This window comes from Neolamprologus brichardi, chromosome 11, assembly GCF_056152115.1.
Source record: "Neolamprologus brichardi isolate AB-2024 chromosome 11, ASM5615211v1, whole genome shotgun sequence".
Lineage (NCBI taxonomy): Eukaryota > Metazoa > Chordata > Actinopteri > Cichliformes > Cichlidae > Neolamprologus > Neolamprologus brichardi.
Window position 1 is genome coordinate 7336731 of NC_142114.1, and position 27644 is coordinate 7364374.

The window sequence follows — 27644 nt, forward strand, 5'->3', positions numbered from 1 at the left end:
GATTTAGTCCAAACTGTTTTCCACTACAATCAAAACACTGTCACTTTAAATACCATCTGAACCTCTGTCACTGCCTTTGTACTCTGCAGGGGTCAGCGGTGCCACACGATCCGAGTGGATCTGTTGAGGGCATTTTCAAGTTTTATCATTTGCTCACACACCTCAGGGTTTGGGGACACAGGAGGTTGCCCCCACCCTCCCCCGGCCAGTCAGCCCCTCAAGGGCAACGTAACCCAACAGAGGAAGCTTCAGAATTACAAACGATGCAGATTCAGGAGACACTGCTTCAAAAATCCAATCAATACCTGCTAGGAAGAAATGCCGCACATCACAGGACGCATCAATCACAAGCACAGCTGTGCCTGTCAAAGTGGCAGATACCTTAATTAATAAATATCAACTGAGCCTTCTGTTATGAATTAATATTTCCCCACCCTGCCTGCATGTCAGGGAAACATGTTATGATTTGGGGAAGAAATCATTTCCGGCTCGAGTGTCGCTGTTCCAATAAGCGTTTATTACGTTGGTTGACTTGTAATTATTGTTAATGACACTGTGCGGATGACAAGCAGGAGCACTACAAGTTATTACTCGACCAGGCGAGGCTGATGACAAGTTAAATAACATCATCCTCTGAATTAGATGATGCTGTTTAACCACAGGTCGAGGAAGAACAACAGAGAGCGCAGGCAGATAGAGCCGCAGCGTCATTATGATACACTGAACCGCACGCTGACAAGTCTCTTTATTAAATGAAGCAAGAAGAGCCAATCATTCAGCGTCCCTGTTGCTGGGGTGGACTGGACACCGGCGACAAGCTCCACAAATGAGCTGCGCTTTTTATGACTTCACAAGTAAGTACCGAGATAATGTGACACCTCTGCAGAGGATCAACACCAGAAACAGCTTACAGTTACATTTGAGGCGTTTAGCTGACGCTCTCACGCAGAGGGATTTAGCAGACGTTAAGGTTTCTGAGTTTAACTCGAGGACACTTCACGGGACTTTAGATGACGACAGACATGCTGGATGCGCCGTCAACCTATAAGTGAGGTTTTGGCTAAGGATGAAACCTTCTTAATGGCTGAAGAGTAGAGGAAAGCCTGCCCCCCCCCCTCCCCAAATATGTTCCTGTCTCGTGAAAACTGAGGCGAGTTAGTTCATAGTTTTTGGGAGGCCGGATTTACAGTGCTGTCGTGAATGCACCACGTAAGTAAGCGCGGTGTCTTTTGAAGCAAGTGGAGGAGGATATCTCGCGTGTCAACAAGCACACCTCGATCACCAAACTAAAACCAACTGCAATTTAGTATTTTCCCAGATGTCTAATGTATTAAAAGCTGCAAAAGCCACCATAACTGTGGCCTTCACTGTACTGTGTGCACAATATATCTATTAATTCGTCATCATTGACACGTTGATGGCAAACAACCTAAACAATATACCTGTTTAGGATGTGTGTAGGTAAGAATATGCATGGCTGAAATGTCATCTTAGTGACCTTACCTTAATCTCAATAGATATTGCCTCACTGAGCTGCCAGCCTGGCTGCAAGACTCCATTTTAATTAACCTTTCTCCCCCCCAAACTAAGGACTCGATGGAAAGCAGTATTGATACTAAGTGGTTTATCCTGTTGAAACAAGTAACTAGGAATAGAGTTTATAATCAGGTACAGCGAAGTGATGCCCAGAGGGCAGCAACGAGTATGTGCTTTGTATGATGTGGTCAGGTAGGTTCAATAAGATCATCGATTTCCTTTTGCCTCAGTGGTCACACGAAGAACTCCAATCCCTCTGCCTGAGTTCAGTAATTATTGACCAGGTCTTGAAAATGCTGGTCAGGAAAATGTTGCTCTGTTTCCATGATAAGATCAATGGATGGATCAAGCTTTAAAAGAAGCACCAAAGGAAAAAAAACAACAAAAAAAAAAAAAAAAAAAAAAAAGGGGGGGGGGGGGGGGGGGGTTGGAATTGTTTGTTTTGTTTTGTTTTTTTTAAAATGTGACAGTCATCTTAAAGGGAACTGATTACTCTTATTTCCAGGGTAGCTTTGCATGCTTCACAGTTCAAAATAATATTTCTGTATGTCATCTTGTGCCTTTGTGTAGTCCTTACTGCACTTACACTTCCTTTCATCTGATTGGACACACCTCCTAAACAGAAGGTCAGTGCAGCAGGTGGGTGGGGCTTTGTGCTTACAGGCAGAGCTGCAGGCCTGAGATGACCAAATTAGGACCGTCTGCTCTCAATGACATCATACAGAGCCAGGGGTAGAAATAAAAAACTGAAACATATTGTTTAGAACAGAATGAAGCCTCAAGCATCAACTTTAGCTCAGGGTAATATGAGCAGTCACCATTGCAATAATATGTATCAAACGAATGGGCTACAAATTCCTCTTTGAGGGTTACATGTGACCGTTGCTTAGGTTTGTTGATATTATTTCTATTTCTGCTTGGAAGGTTTTAATCATAAGAATATACACCAGACATACATATCGATATGTATATTTATAAGCACTGCTTCAGCCTGAACTTGTTAGGTCACTATTTGTTATGTAGATGTGGAAGTTCTAATGTTTTGCACAGTGTGTAATATGTGCTGGCTGATTGATATTAACATTTATTTATTCAGTGTGCTGACAAGAAATAAGAAAAGTCTTCTTTAACACTGTGGGATTATAAAATAAGTCCTTTTAAGACCCAACAATCAGAAACATAACTGATTTATCAACTTTTATTTTTTCCTGAATAAAATTCAAAACCACTGAACTTTTTCCCTTGTTGGTAATTTCTCTAATCAAATCGTTTGTTTTTTCTTTGGCAACACACATCATCAAATACAGAATGTCACCCAGCAGACAGATATATGACAGATTCTCAGTCTTGTCATTTGGCACACCTGCAGTGCTGCCCTGGAAACTCAACAAGCAAAATAATCTTTGCTACAAGCCTGATTTCACTTGTGGGACTTCTAAAAATAAACTCATGCTAATTGCAGTCATTGTAGAAGAAAGGCAGAGCATGGCGCGTTGTGTAATTTCACTTTAGGAAAACAAATGTCTACTTTTTGTGAGTGCGGTGAGAAAGAGGAGGGGGGTTGGGAGGGCAAGTCATGTAACTGGCATTTCATTTAACGCTCAGCTTTCACTGATATTTCTGTTGCAGTTCTGTTTACATGAAAAATGTAGTTTTCCCACCACGTGTGCCAACATGAGGCGAACCCACTGATAATTGGTTCCACCTGCTTGATGTTTGAACTGCGTATGAAAAGCATGTGGCAAAAACAACTCAAAGTACTGCGGAATTAGTTTGTACTTTCAAGCAGAGCTCCGTTCTCACATATTAATAGTCTGCACAAAAACATTCTGTACAAAACCAATCATCTTTGTACAGTGAAACTGAAATTGCAATTTCCATCAAAAACAAAAGACAGCTCGACTGTGATAACAGACGAAAGAGACGGAGAAGATGTTGAGATGCAAGAGTTTTTATTTAAATCAAAACCGAGTTTTCAAAGTTAATTCTGTGTCTGGGGTGGTTCTAGACATAAAAAAAAACAACAAATAAATTCAGAGGAAAGAAAATAAAAAATGAAAATGAAGGCTGCTCCTGTGGGCATCATTAAGGTGGGTTTGCATCTCTGTTGCTCCTTCTGTCTCTCCTCTAGTTGTGGCCTTGGAGAGCCTCTGCCATGAACAGCTTCCCGAGGTTCTGCGAGGTGAATTCCTTCACATTCTGGCAGTAGTTGTTAATTTGCCCTGTTGGAGTGTAACCACATGCATCCACACGCCCCCATACAAAAGACACAAACATACGCCCACAGAAACGTACAGACAGACAAACACGCACGCACACACATGTACACAGACGGTACACACACGTACACAGACGGTGCACGCAACCAGGCGGGGGTGGGAGAGAAAACAGCAGCACAGCAAAACAGTGAATTAGTGTGGAGTCGGAGTAAACGGAAGGATCAGAATGTTGTCGGGAGGCGGAGGAGAGCTGAACAGGGTGAGACGGCGGTGGGGAAAAGGGGCGGTCGAGATGGAGATTGAGTCAATAAACTTTAAATTAATGTAATTTCGAGATAATGGCGGAGATAATTACAAAACAGAACCTGAGCTCCTGTGAGGGGAGCAGAGGCGGCTGATGGAGTTTGGAGGGAGGGGTGAGGGGGGTGGAGAGGGAGCTCTACAGTGGTCATGGAGAGTCATGACTATACTCGGAGGATGTGTGAGTGTGTGTTTGCGCGCATACCTGCAATGAGCAGCGTGTCCATGCGTGGTGGCGGCTGGGGGGGCTTGAATAGTTTGCTGATGTCCTCTTCAGGCAGCGGGGGCTCCCCTCTGCTCTGGCGCTGGGCGTTCTCTTGCTGCCGCCTCTGGAGGTACTGTGGAGGGAGCGATGCAGAGACAGAGAGGCGTGGCGTTAGTGACGGCAGACACGGGAGAGGAGGATGAAAATAAAAGATAGATTGCGAATGGAAAATGTGGGTTGGGAATTGAGGGAAGAAATCAAAAAAGTGGACAGAAAGGGAGAATGGGAAGGGCCGGAGATGATGAGGACAGGATGAGAACATAAAGAGAGGGGAAACAGAGAAAGAGGAGGAGTGGGAGTAGCAAAAGTTAAAGAAAAAACAAGTGAAGTGAGAACAAGGAAAATGCAAAGTAGCACGACAGAAATAAAAGAGGAGAGCACAAAGTAAGAGAGACGATGCAAACAGTAAGAGGTGAGTGAGATGTAGAGAAACATAGTGATGAGAGATGAGATGTAAGAGACAGAGAGTAAGAGAAGAGTTATAAGTGCTGACAGGGATGGAGTGATTTGTCGGGGGCTGACAGTCGGTAAATCAGTGAGGTGCTGGGTCTCTGGAGATCCTAAAAGCCTTGTTAATTTGGCAAGATGGAGGAGAGACAGACAGACAGACACACAGGTGGAAGAAGTGGTTGTGTCAAGGAAAGGAATAAAAAGTGAGTGGGAGCAGTGCCTTCAACCACACATCCCACAACGCACCTGTATGGTTGATTGAAGCTGAAAAAATTGCTAAGATAAACAATACGAAAATGAAAAATATAACTATTTGTTTAAATAAAACTTCTCTGCCACTGCACCGCAGCATGACTGTGTGTAATCAAAATGCTAATGCATAATTGTATGCAAATTCTAGAAACAACTCTTTTTTTCTTATGCTCCAACTTACTCAATATTCAATATAGATATACAATGCCTTAAAAAGTAATTTTTCCTACCAAGAAAAAAAAAAGTGTGGCACAAAAACAAGCAACCCATGCTAAGTCAGCAAAATAGAAGCACCTTTGACTGCCACGCCCCCAACCACATAGTTTCTCTGTACAAACTGCTCAATCTCTGTCAAGTTCTATGTGATGTGTGTGGGAACAGCCGTCCTACTACAAAGCCTGAACTGAAATGGGGTCTAGACTACTGTGTATCTTTGACTTCATGTTTGAGCTTGATGTCTTGGTAGAAAATAATCCTATCCCAGCAGTTCTTTTACAGCCTGCAGACAGATTTCTCTGAATTTTATTTTTCCTATATTCATTTTACCTTCAACCTTCACAAGCTTTCCAAAGCACCACTACAGCAAAACTGCTGGAACCACTGTGCTCCCAGCTGGGGAACATGCCTTTCTGGCATTGTGCTGCTTTCCTGAGTAAAGCTTCATTATGACAGCCCAATATTTTAATTTGTGGTATAATCAAAGTAGAGGTCCTCACAAACACAGACCAGGATCAAATTCTACTTATTATAAACCACATTATGCTCTCAGTAGATCAGATGGCTTCTTTTCCTGTCATGAGTGCCGAGTTTGTCAAAAAATATGTCTGACAATAAATATCATGAGGCAAGCTCATTTCCAGAGCACACTGTTTGTGTGTGCAAAATACATGCTCTTAAACACAATTAAGGAATTGGTTTTTATTTACCCACGGAGATCGAATATAATAATTTAATATTTGAGAGTCTATAAAGAGTCTGGCAGGGTACAGAATATTTTACTGTTGCTCCATGTGGTGAAATGGGACTCTTAATTATGTCCACAAATTAATCTTTGAAGCATGTAAATGAATTTTGGATTGACCTTCAATGAATTTACGGTTGTTCTCCGGAGAATATTGTGGTATTTGGAGCCGCTTGTTAGCTGAGAATCATCTTTCTGCTTGTGTCAGTGCTCTCGTTCTCTTCAGCTTAGGCCTAATTATCTTCTCGTCCCCGTCGGCTAAGGTCCATCTTTGAGGTTTTTTTAAAAATATATATAAAAATAAATAAATTATTCCGGCATGCTTTTACATGCTCTGCATTTCCAGTGGGCTCCATCAACCTCCACGTCTCATTACTGTTGCTTCACCATGCACTTTATCTGGTCTCATCTGACTTTCGCCAACCTAACCGAGAGGTCAAGGGTCATTTTTACTGAAGACGTCCCCCTAAGCCCCAATGGGCTTCCTTTTCATTTTGAGCATATTTTGCTTCCAAATGCGGTCTCTCTTAAATTTAGCTGAATGTATTTGCTTTCTGTTAAATTTTTACAAAATCATTACATGGCTATAACACAACGTTAAACCTTTTAATCGGAGCCCTTTCGTTTCTATCGTTAACCATAAATGACAATTCCTCAGTTCATAAGATTACCACACTGCACCATACCTAACCTCCTTTAAAAGTGCGCCTCGCTTTCACAGGTGTGGGGAAAAAAGAGAAAATGAATGAATTGAAAGAAGTGAAATGTGCATTTCCTGTTACAAAGACTAACTTGGCTGCAGACTGTTCCTGGGAACCTGATATTTACTAAATTCAGAGGGCTATAAATGAAAAATGGAGCCTTCTCAGCAGAACGCCTTTTTGCAACTTTCTATGATGATTAATAAGGTTCCATTTGTCCGGGAAGCAGCAGGGTCAATAGCACGAGATTACATGGAGCAAATACTGCAGATGTCTGAAAGGTTTTAACAGCGGTGCGCTTTCTTCTTCTCTGTGCGTTATTTGTTCATTGTCGAGATTCGTGTGAAACATGAAAAAAGGTGACACCATTAAAGGCCCCATCTGTGTGATATTGTGTATGACAAGTCTGGGTATAGGGGTGTACAGGGCTTCGGGGAGCTGGAGATGATGGGGAGGTCAGTGTGGGGAGGATGATGGATCATAATGGCTGCAGTGTGGGTGAATAGCCCGGGGATACGTGGGGATAAATCTAGGAGTGCGTTTTCGTTGTGTGCGTACTGAGGACGAGTTGTGGTCACCGATGCACGATTGTTGCGAGGTCTGCCTAATGACTGTGAACTTGGCTCTGGCTTTTTCTTCCGTCGGCCAAGATGCTGATGAGTCAGCCCCGATCGCCATTAATACCTCAGACATTTTCTCATTTCCACTTGCTGAAAATAATGACAAAATAGCGCGACCGGTTTTTACCGTGGGTGTAGGTTTGCGCGCACATTAGTGAGTCACCTGTGCCTCCGCTTTCCCACTTTCCCAAGCAGCGCGCCCGTGATAGTCGCTGACTGTTAGCAATAGCATGTTTTGCCGGATGTTTATGATGCATCTGGACGAGGTTGTAGCTGCAGATGGTATGAGGCTCACTCTGTGTGTGTCTGTGTGCAAGTGCGTTTAGTTCTGGTTTGCTTCGTGCCTCCAGTTTGTGCTTGGAGGTGGTGTGTGCATCTGTGAGCCTTTACACACACAGTACATTTGTCACAGTGCGCTTGTGTTTTGCAAAACGCTTTTAAATGAAGTCTGAGTTCGTGATGTGTCTCGCTGTTACAGACAACAAATATAAACAGAGGATTTTCACATCAGATGAAAGGCTCAGTTTACTAATGCCAGCTTTCAGTTTATATGTATCAGCTTTCCATAACCTCTGAACCTGCTCTTCTTAAGTACTTAAAGCGAAATATTGCTGTGACTGTATTACAGTGAGTAAGGACATTACCTCTTCCTTGACAGGAGGAGGATGAGGATGATGGTGCCTGAAATTGAAAATCTGCTGATCTACAGCAGTAACTGAACTGAGGTGACTGATGATAACACTATGACAGATATTGCAAAATTAACATTAGTCATTCTCTAATTGGTGCAAACTCAAGACAAGAGAAATCACTTTCAAACTGATCTCGGTGCCCTCTACTTGAATTTACTTGTGACACAAGTTTCATCTTTTATTCTTCATCTTTTTGTCCCCCTGCTTTCTGTGTCTGAACCTCTACATTGACAACTGCATCACGTGCACGAGAATCTGCTGTGTTTTTTCACACAGGGATGAAAGTCAGCGTGAACATGACTCAAAATCACACTCGGCAACACAACTGAACCTTACCAGATCCAAACGGAAGGTAACAGATCCTGCACTTTCAATCAAAATTATTTTGAGCCGACTTAACATGAATATTGTAGCGTTTCTTGCTTGATCCCTCCTTAGACTCTAGGACACTTATTTAACATTTTTACATTATAGTTCCTGCTTTGACTCCTCAGTATGTACATGTATAAGCCTGCAGGACCATATTCCTACATGTGCGTGTGTGTGGGGGTGGGTTTGATACCTGGTGCTTCTGCTGCTTGCCTGCTGTGATTATAGCTGCAATTGGTTGTGCCCATGTCTGACAGAAATCTACCTGCTGTTTTCCTGCTGAGACTGTGGCTGTAGGTGCATCTGTTTCTCTGTGTGTGTGTGTGTGTTTGTGTGCGTGTGTGTGTGTCATGGTGCATTCATGCATTCAAGAGTTACCTGGTGCTTCTGCTGCTGCTGCTTGCTCAGGTTGCGGCTGTAGGTGTTATATTTGACAATGTCTTGGCTCATGTCATCCACTCTGTCCATCAGGAGCTGAAGGCTCTTCTCCAAGTGGTTGCTGGAACAAAATTGACAGCGTGTCACTCAAACAGGTTTTTGTACTGTCAACAGCACTTGTGAACCTCAGTGAAATGTTTTTACCTTTTTACAAAAAAATCTCTTTAAATTAACAGCTCACGCTAATCCATATTTAATTTCAACTTTTAGTTGTAACCTCTTAGTTATGTGCGATAAGTATGAAGGCTCAAAACAAAACAAAGGGAAAGACCTCAGAAAGCACTGGCGTGTTTAACTGGCTTGGTTGGTGTGGAGAATCACAGGTCTGACAAACTGCAAGTACGAGGAGACGGCTCTTTAGTAAGTTTACACATATCTCACACATAATAGGCTCCTCATTGTTGCTGCTCCTTCTAAATGTAATGTGATATGCAACATTGCCTTTATTGTTATGAGCTGTACAGATATGCTAGAGAATTTAGCTCCTGCTCCCTACTATCTTTGTGTTTGACACCTGCTCATTGCAAGAACAACACTTCAAATAAGACAGTGCCACTGACAAAACTAAGTTATGACTGACTGGGTGAAAGACTTGTTGCTTCATTTGGCCTTAGGAGGAATTTGCTGTTCCAGTGTCTTGCTCCGGTACACTTTGACAGGTGGAGCCAAGGAAATGTTCCCCTGTGGATGACCTGAGCAGCCTCCAGAGCTGAGATCCAATGCAATACATTCAATTTATACAGTGCCAAATCAAAACAGCAGTTACCTTGAGGCGCTTCATATTGTAAAGTAAAGACCTATGAGCAGGCATTTAGCAGCAGTGGGAAGGAAAAACTCCCTTTTAACAGGAAGAAACCTTTGACAGAACCAGGTTAAGGGAGAGGCAGGCATCTGCTGTGATTGGTTGGAGGTGAGGAGAGGAAGACAGGACAAAAGACACACCGTGGAAGAGAGGCAGAGCTTAACTAATGATTAAATGCAAAGTGATTTATAAACACAGAGTGAAAAAAGGTAGGCGAAGAAGTAACACTCATTGTATCAGCAGCCTAGGCCTATTGCAGCATAACTACAGGAGAATTCAGGGTTACTTGATCCAGCGTCAATTATAAGCTTTTCTTTTTTTAAAGATCCCTCCTCTTTTATGCCTAAAGCTTTGCCAACAGAGCGTCTTCTACAGATCACAGGTTGACACAAGGTATTTATTTGGCTGATTCACAACTCTTCCAAATCAACTAAAATGGTATAAAAGATAAAGAAATAAAGAAAACCTTAAATGTATACTTCCTTCTTGACACTAAATCAGAAGACAACTATTCCCGTCTAGAATTGACCACTATGAATCTAAAACTTTCCAAGCTTTGAGAAGTCAAGGTCTTTGAATCCATCCCGACTTAATCTTTGACCTTTCACCTCCTACCAAATGTGTTGCTCTTGAGACCCATGACCTGAAAGTCACCTGTGATCCCAGGTTTGGACAGTACTTGGTACAGGTCCTGTGGACCTTACCTCATGCCCCTCTCCTACACATTTCTGTGATGTCGTCACATCCTTCATGTTTTTCCAATGCTGCCATGCTGACAAGACTCAAAACAGAGCGCCACCAGCATTCCACTTCCCTCTCGTCCCATGAGCTCCATTTTTAACAGGATGTCTAGCTACCCTCTTAAGTTCAACCTTCACAAGACTGCAGAGCTCTACTTCAAGTTGTATCCCTCTTATACTTCCCTCTGTGGAGTTGTATTGTTTCATTTATGAATGTTTGGGTGCTACATAATGCAGTATGTACTGTGGGAAAACAGATTCGTGGTGTTTATTTAAATGACAGCTATACCCGTAAGAACTGCCAAAACCGTGTATGTTTTGGCAGTGTGCATACTTGTGCTGATGTAACTGTTGTGCGTTTGTATAAATATGTTAGTGTGTGGGAAGACTGGAGCATGTTTTGTATGGTTACATTCCTCTCTGCTCTGAGTTTTATTAACAATTTCTAAAGGAATCAATATTTGTCTCTCAGCCCGTCACAATCTGTTTATTTTGTTGAAAGCTACGAAAAAGAGATTACCGTCTCAACTTAAATTTGAGCCTAAACCCACTTAAACTCACTATATCTGCACTGACGCCACGGAAACAATCTCCACTGTAACCATAATTGACCTGAGCCACATACATTTCCCATAACAATTTGTGCATATTTATTTCATATTCAATTCTTCAGCTTTCTGCAGTTCAAATGAAACCCACTCAGTCATGTCGGAGTATTCTGATCCCTTTACTTGTGCCGTTATACCCGGTGTTTTCTTTTAGACTTGTTTGGAGTCCTGCCCAGTTATTTCAGATTTTGACTTTTCAGGTCAGAGAATCTTTTTCTTCAACTTCTCAGAGTTCTTTAAATGCAGTTTGACCAACTCCAACAAGGCTGTCTTGTACCTTTTACTCAGTTGGTCTCCATCTACCTACTCTACCACAGAGGTCTAAATTGAGGGTTGCTGAATGGGCTGTCCTTTTAGCGGGCTTTCCCATTTCGCCAAAGGATTTCTAAACTAGCTGTTGTGACTGCTGGGTTTTGGTCACCACTATGACCAAGGACTGGCTGACTCGGTAACTCAGTTTGAAACCACCAGGTCATATTAGGAGTACTGGAGTACTGGTGTATTCACAATTACAGAGGTCACTACGCTCTAAGCAACACTTAAAGATTTAGAAATGGTTTTGTGCTGTTGCCTTGATCCGTGTCTGGTTGGGCATCTGCAGAGAGTTAGACTTAATGGCTTGTTGTGACACGTACTGTGAATTGTGACTCTCTTAATACAGAGATGTTTTTATAGCAGCCCCTTGTCTGCAATACAACTCCGCCATTTTTGGTGAGCACATAAAAACCCCTCGAACCATTTGCAGAAGCTAAGGCCTCTTGATGGCTTTAGCAGAGGGATCATCACACATAACATCTCCCCAATTGAGGCTTCGCTCCAATGGATTCCGGTACATGTTCATAGTAGTTTTTTTATTTTACTGACTGCCCTTAAAGCAAGTCTGGTTCTGGCCTTGAAGTACATTTCATATCATATGTTGACCTGAATTTGCAGTCCTAGATACCTTTAGTTGTTCAAAAAGATAACACGTTATTCTAAAGGTTGCCGTGCTTGCACCAGGCCCTCTTGGTCGTGACCTGCCTGAGGAGACCTGGTTAGCAAAATCCATAATAATCTCCTCACTTCTTAAAAACATATTTATAAACTTGCATTTATGTGATGTCGTTAGGTGATGTCTTTCACAGTCCATTACTGGCTACCACCTTGTTTTATTTAGTCATGTGTGTTTCCTTTGACTTTAATATTCCGCTTGTATTTATCATTTATTCTCATCATCTGTTATGCATTTTGCATCTTTAGTCTTGCTAATTTAATTCTAGCAAAGCTTTAACTTAATTGCATCCATTTCTTCTGGCTCTAATGTTTGGCCGTCTGATTTTACCTTCTGAGTATTATTTGGTTTGTTTGCCAAAGCACTTTGTAAACTCTGTAAAGAGGGGCTATAATTTGTGCGGCTTACATAAAGCAATAAATATGCATAAAGTGGTTTTGAATTTTTGTCTGGAGTAATTGCATACTGAGGAAAAGTTTCTCCTGTCACGGCGCTGCTTTGCCTAGAAACTCTGCAAGCAACAGATGACATAAAATAACAGTCCAACACTAAAAATACTGTATTTCTCATGTTTGAAAATTTACAGTTGCACTGCTGCATGCAAGCTCCGTTTTTAGGTTTTATATTAAAGCATGAGCAACATACAGAACAATATATCAGGTCTGCGGCTACAGTGCACACCAGAACAGAAACTACAGGACAATAAGTATTTGCATAAAGTTAAGCAGTAATACATTTAGGAAATTTATGCACATTCTAAAAACTCATCGTGATCATCTTGGTTTATAATCGCCTTCCATTAACTGCAAACACCTTAATTATATTTACATGAAAATATGCACACACCGAGAGAAAATTAATGCAACTAACCACAGGCATGCTGATAATTATATGAACAGTGCTGACAATGATTTAGTGCTATTCTCACATGCCTTACCTATCTGTGACACTATCCGTATTACACTGTTGCATCTGCATGAGGCGTGCGTTAATATAAGCGATTAAATAATCTACTTAAATGCTTGCATACTGCCCTTTATTCAGAATTTTAGTCAGAAAAAGCTGAACAGGTTTCAGAAAGATCAAACTACTTAAAGCCATCATGCAAAACACGTACAATTTCCACTAACTTCAAAGTCATTTCCATAATCTGGACTGCCTGAACCATTTCCAGTACAGTACTGTTTGCCTGTGGGGACTGTTGCGTGATCGGTTTGTCAACCCTCCATTGTAAACATGCAAACCGATGGCCCAAGACCAACTCTCAGCATAACACTTCCCTACTGCGTCCCTCTGACTGTGTCAGAATTGATTCTCGCTGACGAGAGCCCATTTAAAACTATTTCAACCAGCAATATGGTGGCTAATTTGTGTGGTGCGCATGAATAATATATGCGAAAGAATCCATCTAGGATCCTTCAAAACATCTGCCGTTTATGTAAGTGTCAAATGCCTGAGCTGGACTGAGTGTGTGTTTGTGAGCTTTACTGTGAGTAAGAGTGACTTGCAATTTAGTGGGATTTCTTATCAGTTTGTATGTCTTTTGTCCCTGATTGTGAAATTGCAAGATTTTCGGAGAGCTTATGTAACAAATGAAAAAACGAGAAACTGACAAGTAAAAATTAAAAGGACTATTTTATCAAAGACTAAAAAACTTCACTCCCAGTCCACAGACTTCCTTTACTGAGCTTTGAGCTTCCAACTGCATCAGTGTCTCGTGTGTGTGATAACTAGTTTAGTGCACTGGAGCATGTTCAGTTTGATATTCTGTTTTCAAAACCCTGACCATACAAGAAAAACCGCATAACTGCTCCGTGTCTTCTCCAAACACTCGGAAACTGAATGTTACCAGTTACAGAGAGTTGCTACAACGGCATGCTGAATAATGTATCCCGCACTCCACGACGTCTGGCCATAAACTCCACAGGGTTAAATTATTCAGAGGCATCAGCAAGCTTTGCAATCAATACTGATTTAGAAATCAAAGTCTATCTAGGGATTTCGCACCATCGCCGATTCTGTCAAGTTCAGTGGAGGCCCGTACAGTGTACAGTAGGAGTGCCTGTGTCCACAGGGTTGTATTCGCCCAGGACAAAAGAGGACAAACCTGCATTGTTGTGTGAGCAAAAGTTGGCTGACATTCACTAAAATTGAAAGTTCAGAGGAGAGTTGTTTAACAAAGCTGCCAAGGAAATGACTTCCACTCTTAGAATGAGTGTTTTATTCTGATGGAGTCTTTTTAACTGATGGACTCGAGCACAATGTGGATTGCTGGCTTGCGCCGCCAGCGGAATAATTTGTTTTAAAAAGGACTCGAAATAAATCTAAAAAGATTTTTCCCCAACGTACGCGTACGGCATTGTCTCAGTTATATTAAAAAAAAAGAAAAGAAAAAGATGAATGTTAGCTTTGGCACAAATTTAAAACCTTACGTGACTGAATACCTTTCTCCATCCCTCACTGCTTCCTGCCCATCATCATTATTTCAGTTCCGTCTCCTTTTAAGAGAAGGATCTATTATTGGCTTTTGTTCAAAAATACCTCTTCTTAAAGTCCATCTCGATGGATCAAGTTTGTGTGTCAAGGATCAAATTTTTCTGCAGATCATTTCATTCACACAGACACTTCTGTCAACACCTGCCTCATGACCCTATTTCCAGTTATTTCTCTTCACCTGCATCAGCAGCTATAGCACACAAAGCCTTAAAAGTCCCCCCCCCCCCACTGAAAACTTATCAGGGTAACTTAATATCAGAGAAAATATGTTTACACATTTTTCACTTTTCCAACAGTAAAAGAGTCCAGGCAGGAGGCCAAATACACTAATCAGACAGATACTGGGGGTAATGAACTAAATGGGAAATTTACACATGAGTGAAGACCTTGTAAAAGGTCCAAAATGTAGTTTAGTTTTAATAACATTGCAAACATGGGTATTTCAAGAGGTTTGTCGGGGTTGAAAGGCTACATAGATGAATTTACATTCGTGCAATCCATCACCACGATCAACATCATCATCTGTGGTAAGAAGAACCCTGTTTGCTGGAGTGAAACTGCACTCTCTCAGCGTTAGACATAGATGACAGTGACAAATGGGACCGCAGATTGGAAAATGAGACAAAAGGAAAAACATTAAATAAAACCCATTATCGTTTACTTTTTCTTCTTTTTTTCTCCCCCTTTTTTTTGAAGGGGTGGAAATGAGGAGAAAAGGGTGGGGCTGTCAGCAGAAGATGTAGAGAGATGGAGCGCTACAATCCAATACGAGGGCAGAGCTGTGCAGCAATCTGACAACTTCGGGGAAACAATTTCATCTTGCCAGACATCCCATCGGCGGTTATGTCGAAAAACCTACGGGGGAGGGCCATCCTGCTTCTGCTCCGTTTTGGGCGATATCAAAAGCTATGCTTCAACTTTAGAGTAATCACTTGGAAAATGGAACAATATGCAAGAATAGTGAGCCATTCTCCTTCACTCTATTTAGTAATTTGGAAGAAAATTGCTGGGGTTTCTGCCTGCCTCTGTTGGCCATGCTCATGGAACCCACATGTCTGCCTACATGAGGCCTCATTTAAGTCATGCCATACTTGCGTTTAAGGACACAGTTGAGGAGAATAACAACAACTCCCGGTGTGCCTCGCCGCAGCGTGCAAGTGAGCACAGTGTTTTGCGCGCTGCCAGTGTGTAAATCAGCACTTTGAGTCGTTATTGTGCTAATTTCTCACACCTGCCCCTGGGAAGCTTTTTGATTAGCAGCTTCACAGCTGTTGCTCCACTTGCAGCGATTTATCTCCATAAATGATTGCTGATAAATTCTCCTGAGACTGATGCTGAGTGCCTCTGAGATATAAATGCGAGACTTAAAGAGCCAGGCTGTGAGTTGATATGGTGGGGTGATATTTGTTCATATTGTGCTCATTAGTGATGGTAGGCAAAGTTTGATGGCAGGTCCTGCTTTTGAAGACATTTTGGAATAAATAGGCTGTGACATTTAAAATGTGGCATTTACCGGACCAAGTTTTAGAGTGAATCTCTCAATCAAACATCCGATTCCATCCTAAAAGTTACAGGATTGGGAAATCGGATAAGTGGTCAGATGGGCCCTGGAATGCATTTGTGGGCAACGACTGGAACAATTTACAAAATCCCCCCAAAAATATAGCACCTACTATCTAGTACGATCCAGTTACTTTAGAATAAAGTTTAAAGGAATTGGTTTGATTACTTGTTCCTTCTTTTTTTAATATATATTCTTCATACCAAATAACATAAAAAGAAGAAAATAATCCTATTTAAAAGTCCTCTCTCGTAACTTTTGCCAGCACAACATAAAACCCCATTATTTACAAAAGGCTATTAAGGGTGGAAAGGGACACAGTTGTTTATGCTATTAAGGCTGCTGGTGTGGTTTGTCTTGCCAGCTTACAATCCCAATTTCAAAAAAAAAGTTGTGAAATGTAAATAAAACACAAATGCAAAGTTTAAACTGAGAAAATATACTATTTTCAGATAGATGAATAAATAAATAAACAAATAAATAAATAAATAAGGCCATTTTGAATTTAACAGCAGCAACACATCCCAAAAAAGCTGGGACAGGGCCATGTTTACCAGTGTGTAACACCCACTGTTCTTTCAACAACAGTCTGGGAACTGAGGAGACCAGCTGCTGGACTTTTAGCAGAGGAATATTGTCCCATTCTTGTCTGTCTGATTATTCTTGCTCTAGCAGCTCAACAGTCCTTGGCCTTATTTGCCATGTTGCTCATTTCATAATGTGCCAAATGTTTTCAGATGGTGAAAGGTCTGGATCGCAGCCAGGCCACATTAGCATCTGGACTCTTCTACTATGAAGCCATGCTGTTATCATAGCTTCAGTGTGCAGTCGAGCATGTTCTGGGTGAAATATGCAGGACCTTCCCTACAAACTCGATGGGAGCATATGTTGCTCTAAAACCTGTATACACCTTTAAGCACGGATGGTGCCGAGTTGCCAATTTCACAGGCGCGATAAACTGAGTGCTGATAAAAAGCTGGGCGGTCCCTCTGCTCTTCAGTGCAGAGGGCGAAGTGTGTTTACAAAATAGATTTGAAATTTGGATTTGTCCAGGTCCATTTTAAATAGGTTTGGGTCAGAGCAGAAGGCAGTGTTTCTAGACCATGTTCATATATAGCTTCATCTTTGGATCATTGAGACTGAACTTGAGTGAGTTCTGGAAGTGCTTCTAAGCCCATGTGATGATTTCAATGACAAAATCCCACCTGTTTTTAAATGCAGTGTTGCCCTGAAGCTCATGAGCATCCAACATTTCCATCCCTGTCCCTTGCACACAGACCTGTCCAGATTCTTTGAATCATTTAGTGAGATTATATACTGAAGAGGATGAGCTATTCAAAGTTTTCAAACTTTTACATTGAGGGACATTATTGTGAAATTGCTCCACATGTTTATAGATGCAGTTTTTTGGAGTTTGCTGTACATCTTTACTTCTGTGAAACTCTAACAAGCTCTTTTGTTTATGTCCAGTCGTGTTACCTGAAATCATGTTACTACCCAAAATTTGCATTTTTTTATTTACATTTTTCCCAACTTCCCAACAATTGGAACAGGGACTGTAGACACTGTGCCCCCACCTCAATGTATCTGACCCGTTCCTCATGAATGAATCATCTGCATGTTCAACCATGTCACAGCCATCTGACCTAAACACTGCAATGCAATAATAAAAATGTAATAATATTGATATGTATAATATCAATAACACATAAATCTATATTATTATACCAAGTAAAGTTTCTCAACTAGTACTAAACCCAAGTATAGGAGATGGAAGTGGATGTAAGGAGATCCGGTGTGGTGGCCCTGGGGAGGGTACGCAAAAGGCAGAATGCATCAATAAACTGCTTATTCTTTCATTCAATCTAGCAGCTTTTGGAACAGTTGAGAAGACACAGATTAATGCCCAAGAGTTCGCTAATGTCAAATCAATTTTAATTTAGAAGTAGCCTTAAGTCATGTCTGTTGAAGCAGCCTGCAAGCTTAAAGAGATACCCTCAATATGGCTTCAAAGCTGCCTGCATTCTTTAGTAGATAAGTGCTCAGTGTACTATGGTGACTATGTACAAAGAAATCAAACTAAGGTGACACTTTGTTCAGAGCTGGATTGTATGGGCTGAAAGAATTTCCATCAATAACCACTTTTCCTCTGCTTGACTGTAGATTTTACACAAAGCCTGAAAAGAGATGGTACGAATTTCAGATGACCTTATTGAGCCATTAAGGTGAAATATTGAAAACCGTCCTACAGTTGCAATGTCCCACAGATCTTTTCATTTGCATTGTAAGATTAGCTATTTGTCGGCTTTGCAAACAGGAGTCTTGAAACTTGAAAAGAAATCTGGGAATTTAAAAAGAAATGTATATACAACATCAGGGAGAAAACCAAAGCACTCACACTGCAATGCGGGCATGAGAATAGATAATAAAAGTAAAGCCGTACTAAATGTTAGGAAACATATGTTGATAACCCTTCAAAAAAACATCCAGAAAAACTTCCCCTCTTGAGAAAAACGTGTAGTCCGCCAATATCTTATTTGCCTTTTTACAACCGAGGTGTCTGGCCTTGGGCCCTTGTGGTAAATGGCTGCATGAGCTCATGTCTGACCTGCTTGAGAGGTTTAGCAGTTCGTGCTTGTCGGCGACCGTGGACTTGTCCTCCAGCTCCCACATTAGTACATTGATAAGATGGGAGTTTTTGATGACGATGGGCACCTCCTCAAACATTTGTTCAAAGCCAATGTTGGCCTTCTTCAAGCTAAAGAGAGACAGAGAAAGAGAAGAAAAGAGGGAGGGGAGACAGGAGGTAAAGGTGAAATCACATTTCTCATAAACACTTCACATTTCTCGTGTGGATTTCGACCATCTTTCTACTTTAATTTTCAGCCACATCATTGGGTCCAACACACTTCGAGTGAGTTTAATGATAATAAACCTGATGCCAAAAAAGTGGTGGGGGTTTAAACATCTCATATGATTTCTAAGGGAACCCTCATGGACTTCAGTGCCTGGCCCCGTGTGATAACCACTGTTCTTTTTGTTGTGCTGGTTGTCACAGGTTTATACTAACTACAGGATTTTTTTTTCTATTAGAAACATTAAGTTGTTTTAAAGGGACAGCTACCTTGACACAAAAGAGAGTGAATCAGAGTGGAAAATAAACAACTGTTAGACCCTGAAAGAGAGAAAAAACAAACCTGGTCTTAGCTGATCTATAGCAATTGCGAATACATTTTTAAGTGAACAGACGGTGGTTTGGGGTTAATAGTTGCTCTGCTGGGACTCATTTGCATTCAAGTGTTAAAATCAGTTTTTCTAGTCTGTTCCTCTGCTACTGCTTCTGGCTTCTTTCCAAATTTTAATGTTCGTTAGCATGCGTTTCTCCTTATTAAAACAAAAGCTGCATTTCAGTATTGTACAATATTGAAAAATATTATAATGCATGTTACACGCTGACATGTGAAAATGCTGTCATTGATTCAGCAGTTCATATTGCCTCCCAATAGCAATGTTAGCCTCAGTAACCAGTATGAACTTTGCAGAGGGCTATTATGTCAAGCACACAAGGCACTGACTAATTCCTGATCAACTCCTCGGGAGCTGAAGGCCGCACCTCTCTCTCCCTCTTTCTAACAGGGGTCTGTTAACACAAAATGGAACTTCAATCTTTGCTTAATGTCTCACATAAATCTAATAACCCTGACTGACTGCCTCGGCTCAGCCTGTCACTCGCACACAGTGGACGGGCTACAAACTAATGTCTGTATGTGTCTAATGTTGCCTTGTTAGATGCATTGTGCTTGTTATGAGATCAATACACTCACTGCATTAATCTGCCGTGTGCAATGTACCAGAAACAGAGATGTTTGGGCTGTAGAATTCGTGTCTGTGTGATAAATAGGGATGTGGAGCATCACTGATTTTAAGTTATTTTGAAAGACATTGTTTTATATTCTAAGTAGAGCAGCACCTCAAGCAAACTTTAAGAGGAGACTCGGAGGCAAAAGCAAGAGAACAATGGTGCCTCGGGCTCCGAATCAGTATGGGTAACAGCAGTCTATAAGGAAATCCATAATGATATAAACACTGTTTGCTAAAGATTTGGCACAATTATCAATCTAGAGTGCTTTAAAACATTTCCTGCATTCGATGACCTTTTCAAATGCCGCCAGATTGATATAAAAAGGTGGCAATGAGGAAACAGGACAGCACATTCTAGGCAGGACAAATTGGTCAACCATACTAAACTCTGGCACACTTAATGCCACGCTCTTTACAAGTCGGGCCCCGCTGGACAAAGCCAAAAGGTTGACTCCACAGGCAGACTAATTTGAAGCTTCTGATTTCGCGTTGAAGTGGACGCTATTGACCACTGCCTTCATAGCCCGACAGACTTGGAGGGCAGTTCAAAGGGATGAGCCTATTCAACAGTCATCTATCCTTGCCTTTCATTTCAAAAAAAGGTGCACAATATATGCAAGCTTATGTAACATCAAATACAGCAACATGAAAGAGGCTGATTTTTTACTGCACATTGTAGCAGAGGGGAAAAATGAAACACGTTTGAAGTTTTGCATCTTTGGAGGAGGGAAAATGTTATTGGTATTCAGATTTCTAGTCTATTTTGGAAATAATAGGATAGAGACGAGATTGTTGTAATGTGGCGATATTGTCCTTTCCTCCCCTGAGCTGCCCTCTTTCAATCACGGACTTATTGGGAACACTGATAGCTACAGATTGGGGCTATAATAAATCATAGGAACTAATGAAAAGCTGCAGAAATGAGAAGGATCCTGACTCTGGGCCAAACACAGTGGGTCAATAACAGAGTGGCTGGCAGACGCACACAGGTGGCGAAATACAGAGGAAATTGGGAGAGAGGGAAATGAAATGATGCAGTTAAATTGCCGTACTGCCTGCAAATATGCTTGCTTTTAGTGGATTTCAAAGTGTATATCTAAAGATTTTTAATGGACAGCCTGCGGTGTTTCTCCACTGGGCCGTTACGCTCGCATTTGTCCGAGCGTTTGCGCCCTCGTGCGTGCATTTCTGCATGTGGGAGCTGGTGCACCGGGACCACCCTGAACTGCCAGGAAAATAGTCCCCCTCATTACAGACATTTTTAGCAGCAATTTAAAAGCAATTACGATAAGCCTAGGGGTCAGAAAAAGTGTAAACATGGTACATTTGTTTGACGGGCAAGGGCGAGATGATAAATCATCAGCATCAGCATCCATCTTCAACTGCTACTAAATACCTCCCCTGTGGATGCAAAGGCCATATTTGCATCCATTGAATAAACAGAATTAGAACTGTGAAAAAACCCCACTAATAATAATAATAATAATAATAATTCTCAATTCCTATAAGCAATAGCAGCTCATGTGTATACATATAGTTATCTGTGTGGGTATGGTCAACAAAGTAAAAGTAGTAGCATGAGTAGTATCCTGCTGTGTGTTCTGGTCCTGAATTACTCACCCCTCAGGTGTGAAATCTTTCTCTTTGCAGATCTCCATGAGTTTTGGGGTAAGCCTGTAGGCTTTGAGAGACAGGGAGCCTTGAGCCGTCTTTATAGGATCTAGAATGAGACAGAGGTGAGAGCTTGATTTAAAAAAAAAAACTAAAAAAAACTGCAATAACCATCTTAAATCATATGGGTTGCAGAAAACAAACTCATGGTTTTCATTTTGCCCATTTCAAATAAATAAATAAATAAAACAATGCAAATGACTCATTTTTGTAGTTTCGTGACAGCTCTATTTATTGAACACAGTTTTGACGTCTGGGTTTTGTCTAGTTGATCCCAGAAAAATCTGTACTGCGTAAGCAGCATAGTCATTAGCAAACAAATTACTTTCACGACTCATATTTTTATATGTGAAATCCTGAGTGAGAGAGGGATTGTTTTTTCTTTTTGATTTTCTTTCCCCCTTAAAGACGTGAAAAGTGTTCACCCTGAATACAGTGATAAAACAGTGATGTTTTAATTTTTTAATGTTTTGTTGAAATGTACAACACGGACTAGGATGATATCCAATTTTTCAGCACTGAGAATCATAAAACCCCTAAATTTTTACAATTTTCATAAATGAAAAAGCCTAATGATTCATTTTCAGAGAACTGACAGGCTTGCCTTGCTATTAAGCCAAAGCTAAGCACTGTATTTGCAAAAGCAACTTAGCATGACATGTCAACAATAATAATTAGCTTCCTTTCCATGCACGGAAAAGAGTGGTGTCTCTGCACTGTGACCGCCATCATCATAGGCTATCATTTTAGGCTATATTTTCACTTTGGGGACATGCACGTTTTTGGCTCAGTTTGACTGTATTAAGCTGTAAACTGTGGCTTTTCTTTGGAGGGGTGTAAAAAGGAGTCTGCTGGAAACCACATAGCTTAATCATAATGCACAGTATTCTCCTTAATAACTCTGAAATGTGGTTTTCAGCAGACTCCTTTTTACACCCCTCCAAAGAAAAGCCACAGTTTACAGATTAATACAGTCAAACTGAGCCAAAAACGTGCATGTCCCCAAAGTGAAAATATGAGGAACAAAAAGATCCTGTTAAAAGTGTCTCATCTGCAGATAAGCCATTATAACAATGACTCAGGGAATTTTCAGATTCCGTCAGTATGTCCTCTCCCCAATTTTGGGGATGGAAAACTTTATTCTTGTACTGGCATACAAAGTAGGAAAAAGAAGAGCACTTACAAAATTGCTTCTGTTATAAAAATCAATTCAACACACTAAAACAAAGTAAAGAAAAAACAAAAAACAAAGTTCACTTCCTGTTCAGACTACCTGCAGAAAATGGGTCTTAACTACATCCACCTTTTTGCCTACAACTTAGCTAGTTCAGTTCATGTGGTCATCTCCACTGAGAGTGGTTGCTAATAGCAACAGTTCACTAAAGATAACCATCCTATACTTAGAGGAAGCCTGTTGGTTTAATTAACATTGATGAACATGATTAACATGATTTTATACATCATTTCTGTTGGTCAATATGCAGTAAACTGTTAGACTTTTGTCTTTATTTTTGCAAATACACAGAAGGAAACTGCACAGAGCTGCTGCTGCTTAGCTCTGCGTTGGTCCATCTTAACCTCTTCAATTTTTCACCTCATATAAGACCATCACTGCACTGAACACATTCAAAGAACTGGTTTAACAACCAGCTTTAACTCTGTGCTGTTACTGAACAGAAGCCATTAACACCGCCAGTTGGCCACAGGATTGATTCCTTAATCGACGTAAAATGAACGGTGAGCTAATGAAAAACAGAACCAAAAAAAAAAAAGGAAATCAATTTTCTTTCCCTTTGACTTTAAACGGAGATAATGTCAATTCCTTTGAGGCACTGTGATCTGTTAAGCGCTGCATTATTGACTGACATAAACAGCGCACTCCTTTGGAATGAGAGGACGCTCACTGCTTGGCTAAATGGCTTTCTGGGATGACTGGATCAGAGGGTTGCATGTTTAAAATGGTCAGATTTAATCTTTGTCAATACTGGGTCTCTACAATCTAAAAACAATACAACCCAGGAGTAATGCTAAAGAGACAGAACAGGGCAAGGAGAGCTCCTCGACAGTCAGCATTACTTAAACCTTGAAATTCAAAGTGGTTTTCATTAGCAATTTCCCTGCACAGAATACATTTATTTTCCTAAATCTGAGAGTTTTTTTTAAACTACAGTCCTCTTTATTGTCTGACTCTAGACTTGAAGTAACTGGATAAACTGTGAACTGTTTTAATGAAAGACTGCTTTAAGTTCAGTGAGTCTTTTTGTGTCACCCTGGCTTTACTTTTATTTTTCGGTTCATAAACCTGATGGAGAAAAACTCTGTATATTACAAAATGAGCAATACAGAGAGAAAATACTTTCTTGACACAGTGTGTCACTGTGACAGTGTCTATATTTGATTCCTCAGCTTAGAAAAGTTTAATGTGTTTTTAAGGCTTAAAAACATATTTTTTTTAAAAAAGAATACAAAAGCGAGAGTGAGGTCCATGTCCTCTGTAATGTCTAGGGTCCACACACCAACACCCCTGCCTTTGCCTACCGCCCAGCCCAATCTGCAGCTCACACCAACGCCTGCCTCTGCAGAAGGTGGGCCCACGGGGTAGCAGATCCATGCTAGTTTTCAGGCCTCATGGAGGCAGGCCTGGCCATCAGATGCTCGCTGGTGAGGTTAATCACCTCTAAACAATCGGTTTCTTTAGAATTTTATAAATTGCTCACTGTCCAGTCCCACCTCTGTGACAAGGGCCTTGGACAACACACTTCCCAGGATCACACGGACGCACAAATGACACGCCCTGGCAATTTGTCAAGGGCATGTCAAAAGGAGCCCGCTGAGGTGGTTCGGACATCTGGTTTGGATGACGACTGGGCACGCCTGACTGGGCGTACAACCCAGTGTAAACCCAGAACCTGCTCAAGTGACTGGATTTCTTATCAAGCCTGGGAATGTCTTAGGATCCCCCAGGAGAACATGGCTGGGGAGAAAGATTTCTTGAATACGCTGCTTAACCTGCTGCATCCACAGCCTGACTTCAGATAAGTGGAAAATAATGGATGGATGGATAAAAGAAAACAGCAGCACACTGACAGCAACGACGAAACGATCGCCATCATCATCCATTTCATTGTCCACTTATCCATGTAATGTATTAATATGCTCCCTCTGAACTTGGTGTGGAAATAAATTTCCATTTATTTAGACACTAAGAAGTTAACACTTCACTAAGTAGTGACAGGTTTTCATTTTCTGTCATGTTTTGCTGTCATTTAAATCCTTACACCATCTGGGGTGGTACAGCATTTCCAGGAAGCTTTTAGAGGCTTTTACTATGAAGCAGGTGAACCCACATAATGCCTGTTGGTGTCATGTTAGCAGCTACAGGCTACATAGTTAATCCAGTCTTCTGCGAGCCCGCCTTTCCCTCACAAGAGTTCCAGACCACGGCATCAGCAGAATTTATTGTAAGGTCAAAAGCCAAAAGTCATCTCCATCTAAATCTGTACTATTGCAGATGTGCACAAAAATAAAAACTCTCTATAAATAATCGCCAGTCTCCTTGATGATATAGACTTGATGACAATGCAGAACTTGCAGAAATCCATCTTGAAACAAAAATCTAATTCCAGGCACATGATGCTTAGAATTAGATTGTTTTTTAAACATCTGTGCTTACCTCCACTAATCTGTTCCTACATCTGTCAGACTGATTTATTGCTGAGTTCCTAAAAGTGAACCGCAGCAAAATATCTTAAGACTTCTCAGTGGCAGTCCTATTCTTGGATACCTATTGATTAAAGAGACTAAATTTGACATGTGGTTGTTTAATCATGGCAGAAACCTGAGTGACAATGAAGCATAAATGACTGTAATCAACTCTCTTGTAGATGCACCATTTTGGTGCAAGAGAAAGAAAACAGATAACGACCATGTTTACTGAAACTAAGCAAGCTTTTCTACTTTCAGGCCTAGGGTGAGTGTTTTGATGTTGCTGTGTTTACTTTATTTCATGAGGACTCAGCAGTACTTTGTAGAGCCAACTTTACTAGAATGACTTTCCACCAGCAGGAGTCTCTTTCAGTACTGGTTCCCTGTGAAAGGCTTGAATGGCTTTAGGACATGTGACAAATACAGCAGTGGATCCCTTCTCTTCTTTTGGCTTGATATAACATTATCAATACAACTTTTTTTTTTTTAATGTAACAGCAACAGACAGTCCAAGATTTATATGAACTCATCACACCTTTACACCTTTATTGTGGCTCTTAAAAACACACACAACATAAACTTGAAGGGGACCTATTATGCAAATTTCCAATTATATTCATTCTTGAACCCCACTAGGGCAGCTTTACATTATTAAAGGTTCAAAATAATTTGGCTTATCCACTGTGCGAAATAAGCCATTTCAGCTTTCATTCCCCTACTTTAAGGCAGATTTCTTCTCGTGGGGGCTTTTATACTCATTTATACTACTCACATTAGAGATACCCACTCTCACTGACATCATACGGAGCAAAAGGAAACAAAATATCAGAGATCAAGTGTTTTGAACAGTCTGAACTTTAGGCTCAGCTGCTCTTATTCTTTAAATGTTTATGCAAATTTAATATGAGCATCCACCGCTGTAAAAGTACAAGTATGAAAGAATATAAGAAAAAGTATAATAAGTAAATTATACTTAAATTGATGAATTCTTAATTTAACATCTATACCATGAATCTTTTTTATTTATATTCAAATTCTTTGTAATGTTCTGTCTGTTCATCTATAGTAAAATATATTTGATGTTTTGCCAATTTCTGGTCTTAACTTGCAAACAAAAGTAAACAAAATGGTTAAAAAAACAGTCTTTACGCAGTGTTGTGTACAGGACTACTCACCATATATGAGTACTACTGACTCCTCAATGGCGTGCTGGTAGCTGAACTGAGAGTCGAGCAGCGCTCGGCTGACAAAGGAGCCATAGTAGGTGGACTGGTACCAGCCCACATGCAGATGGTCAATGTTGACGTGACGCAGAGAACGCATCATCTCCATCTGGTACTGGACTAGAGGCAGAGAAAGAGGAAGAAATAGAGAGGAAGGGAGGGGAAAGTCAGGGAAATGGGACAAAGAAGAAGGAAAAAAAATCAGTTCACTGAAATCAGCTTTTTTTTTTGAAACTGTGAATATCTGTTCTCCATCTGGAACCCTACATGGTGTATGAACAAGGGGAGGGAGTAATGGGAGAGAGGAGATGTGAGAAAAATGATAAATACGGTGAAGAAAAAGAGCGACCAGGATGTGAAGGACGAATGCAATGAAACTGAGGAAAAACAAAAGCTTCATCTTCTGTTATCAAGTGGCTGTGGTGGAGATTTCTAAAACAAACATCAGCTGGGTTCACCAGTCAGCCTTTCATTACTTATGTCAGTTAATACATCGTACTGGGGAGGGAACGGGAGGACAGAGACACAGACCGGCTTAAGCTAACAGAGAGAAGGCAAGAGGCATTTTGGGGAGAGCCATTTCATTATGGCAGACACATCCTAAGGATGCACAGCCACAAATACAAACAACCTGCCTCGCTGGCTGTAAGTAACAACCAAAGCAAGCAAGCAAAACAGTATCTCTATGCAGGCTGGCTGGAGGAGGTTGATAAATCAGTTTGTGATTGGGCAGCTGTGGCCCCCTAGACCCCAGTCTGTAGAGCACATCCTTCTCCTACTGGGGCTGTTAACAAGAACAAACTGGAGAGGTTTGAAAAGAGGCATGGGTGAAAAGCAGAGAGGGAAAGAAAAAAAGAGCAAAGCTGGGAAAAATGAAGGACACTTGGAATGGAGGGAACGTGTTAAAGAGGGGAAGTGGGATGAGAGGGAACACACGAAGAAAAATGAGGCAGGGAAGAAAAATAAAAACGTATTCTTTTTTTTTTTTTTTTTTAAATGGGTGAACTTCTTTTTTTATCTTCTGCCTTATGGTCAGAATTTGACCCCTGGCAGTTGAGGTTATGTAAAGCAGAGATCAGCCAAAGTCAAAATATATTAACATTTCATTTGGTTGTAATTAGCTGACCTCCGAGAGTTCATGGAGGGTTAAAAACACTGAGGTTTCTGAATCACTAAAATCCAA

General features: G+C 40.9%; 1 protein-coding gene across 1 annotated transcript in view; it reads right to left on the reverse strand.

Moving 5' to 3' along the window:
• Positions 1 to 3471: 3471 nt before the first annotated feature.
• Positions 3472 to 27644, reverse strand: part of LOC102789807 (eukaryotic translation initiation factor 3 subunit H) — a 58742-nt gene continuing 34569 nt past the window's right edge. The window contains exons 3-8 of the mRNA XM_006794926.3: positions 26414 to 26581; positions 21483 to 21582; positions 18610 to 18759; positions 8744 to 8864; positions 4261 to 4393; positions 3472 to 3758 (exon numbers count right to left, since the gene is read on the reverse strand). Coding sequence (XP_006794989.1) covers positions 3664 to 3758; positions 4261 to 4393; positions 8744 to 8864; positions 18610 to 18759; positions 21483 to 21582; positions 26414 to 26581 — 767 coding nt within the window. The 3' untranslated portion in view covers positions 3472 to 3663. The remainder of the gene's footprint in view (positions 3759 to 4260; positions 4394 to 8743; positions 8865 to 18609; positions 18760 to 21482; positions 21583 to 26413; positions 26582 to 27644) is intronic.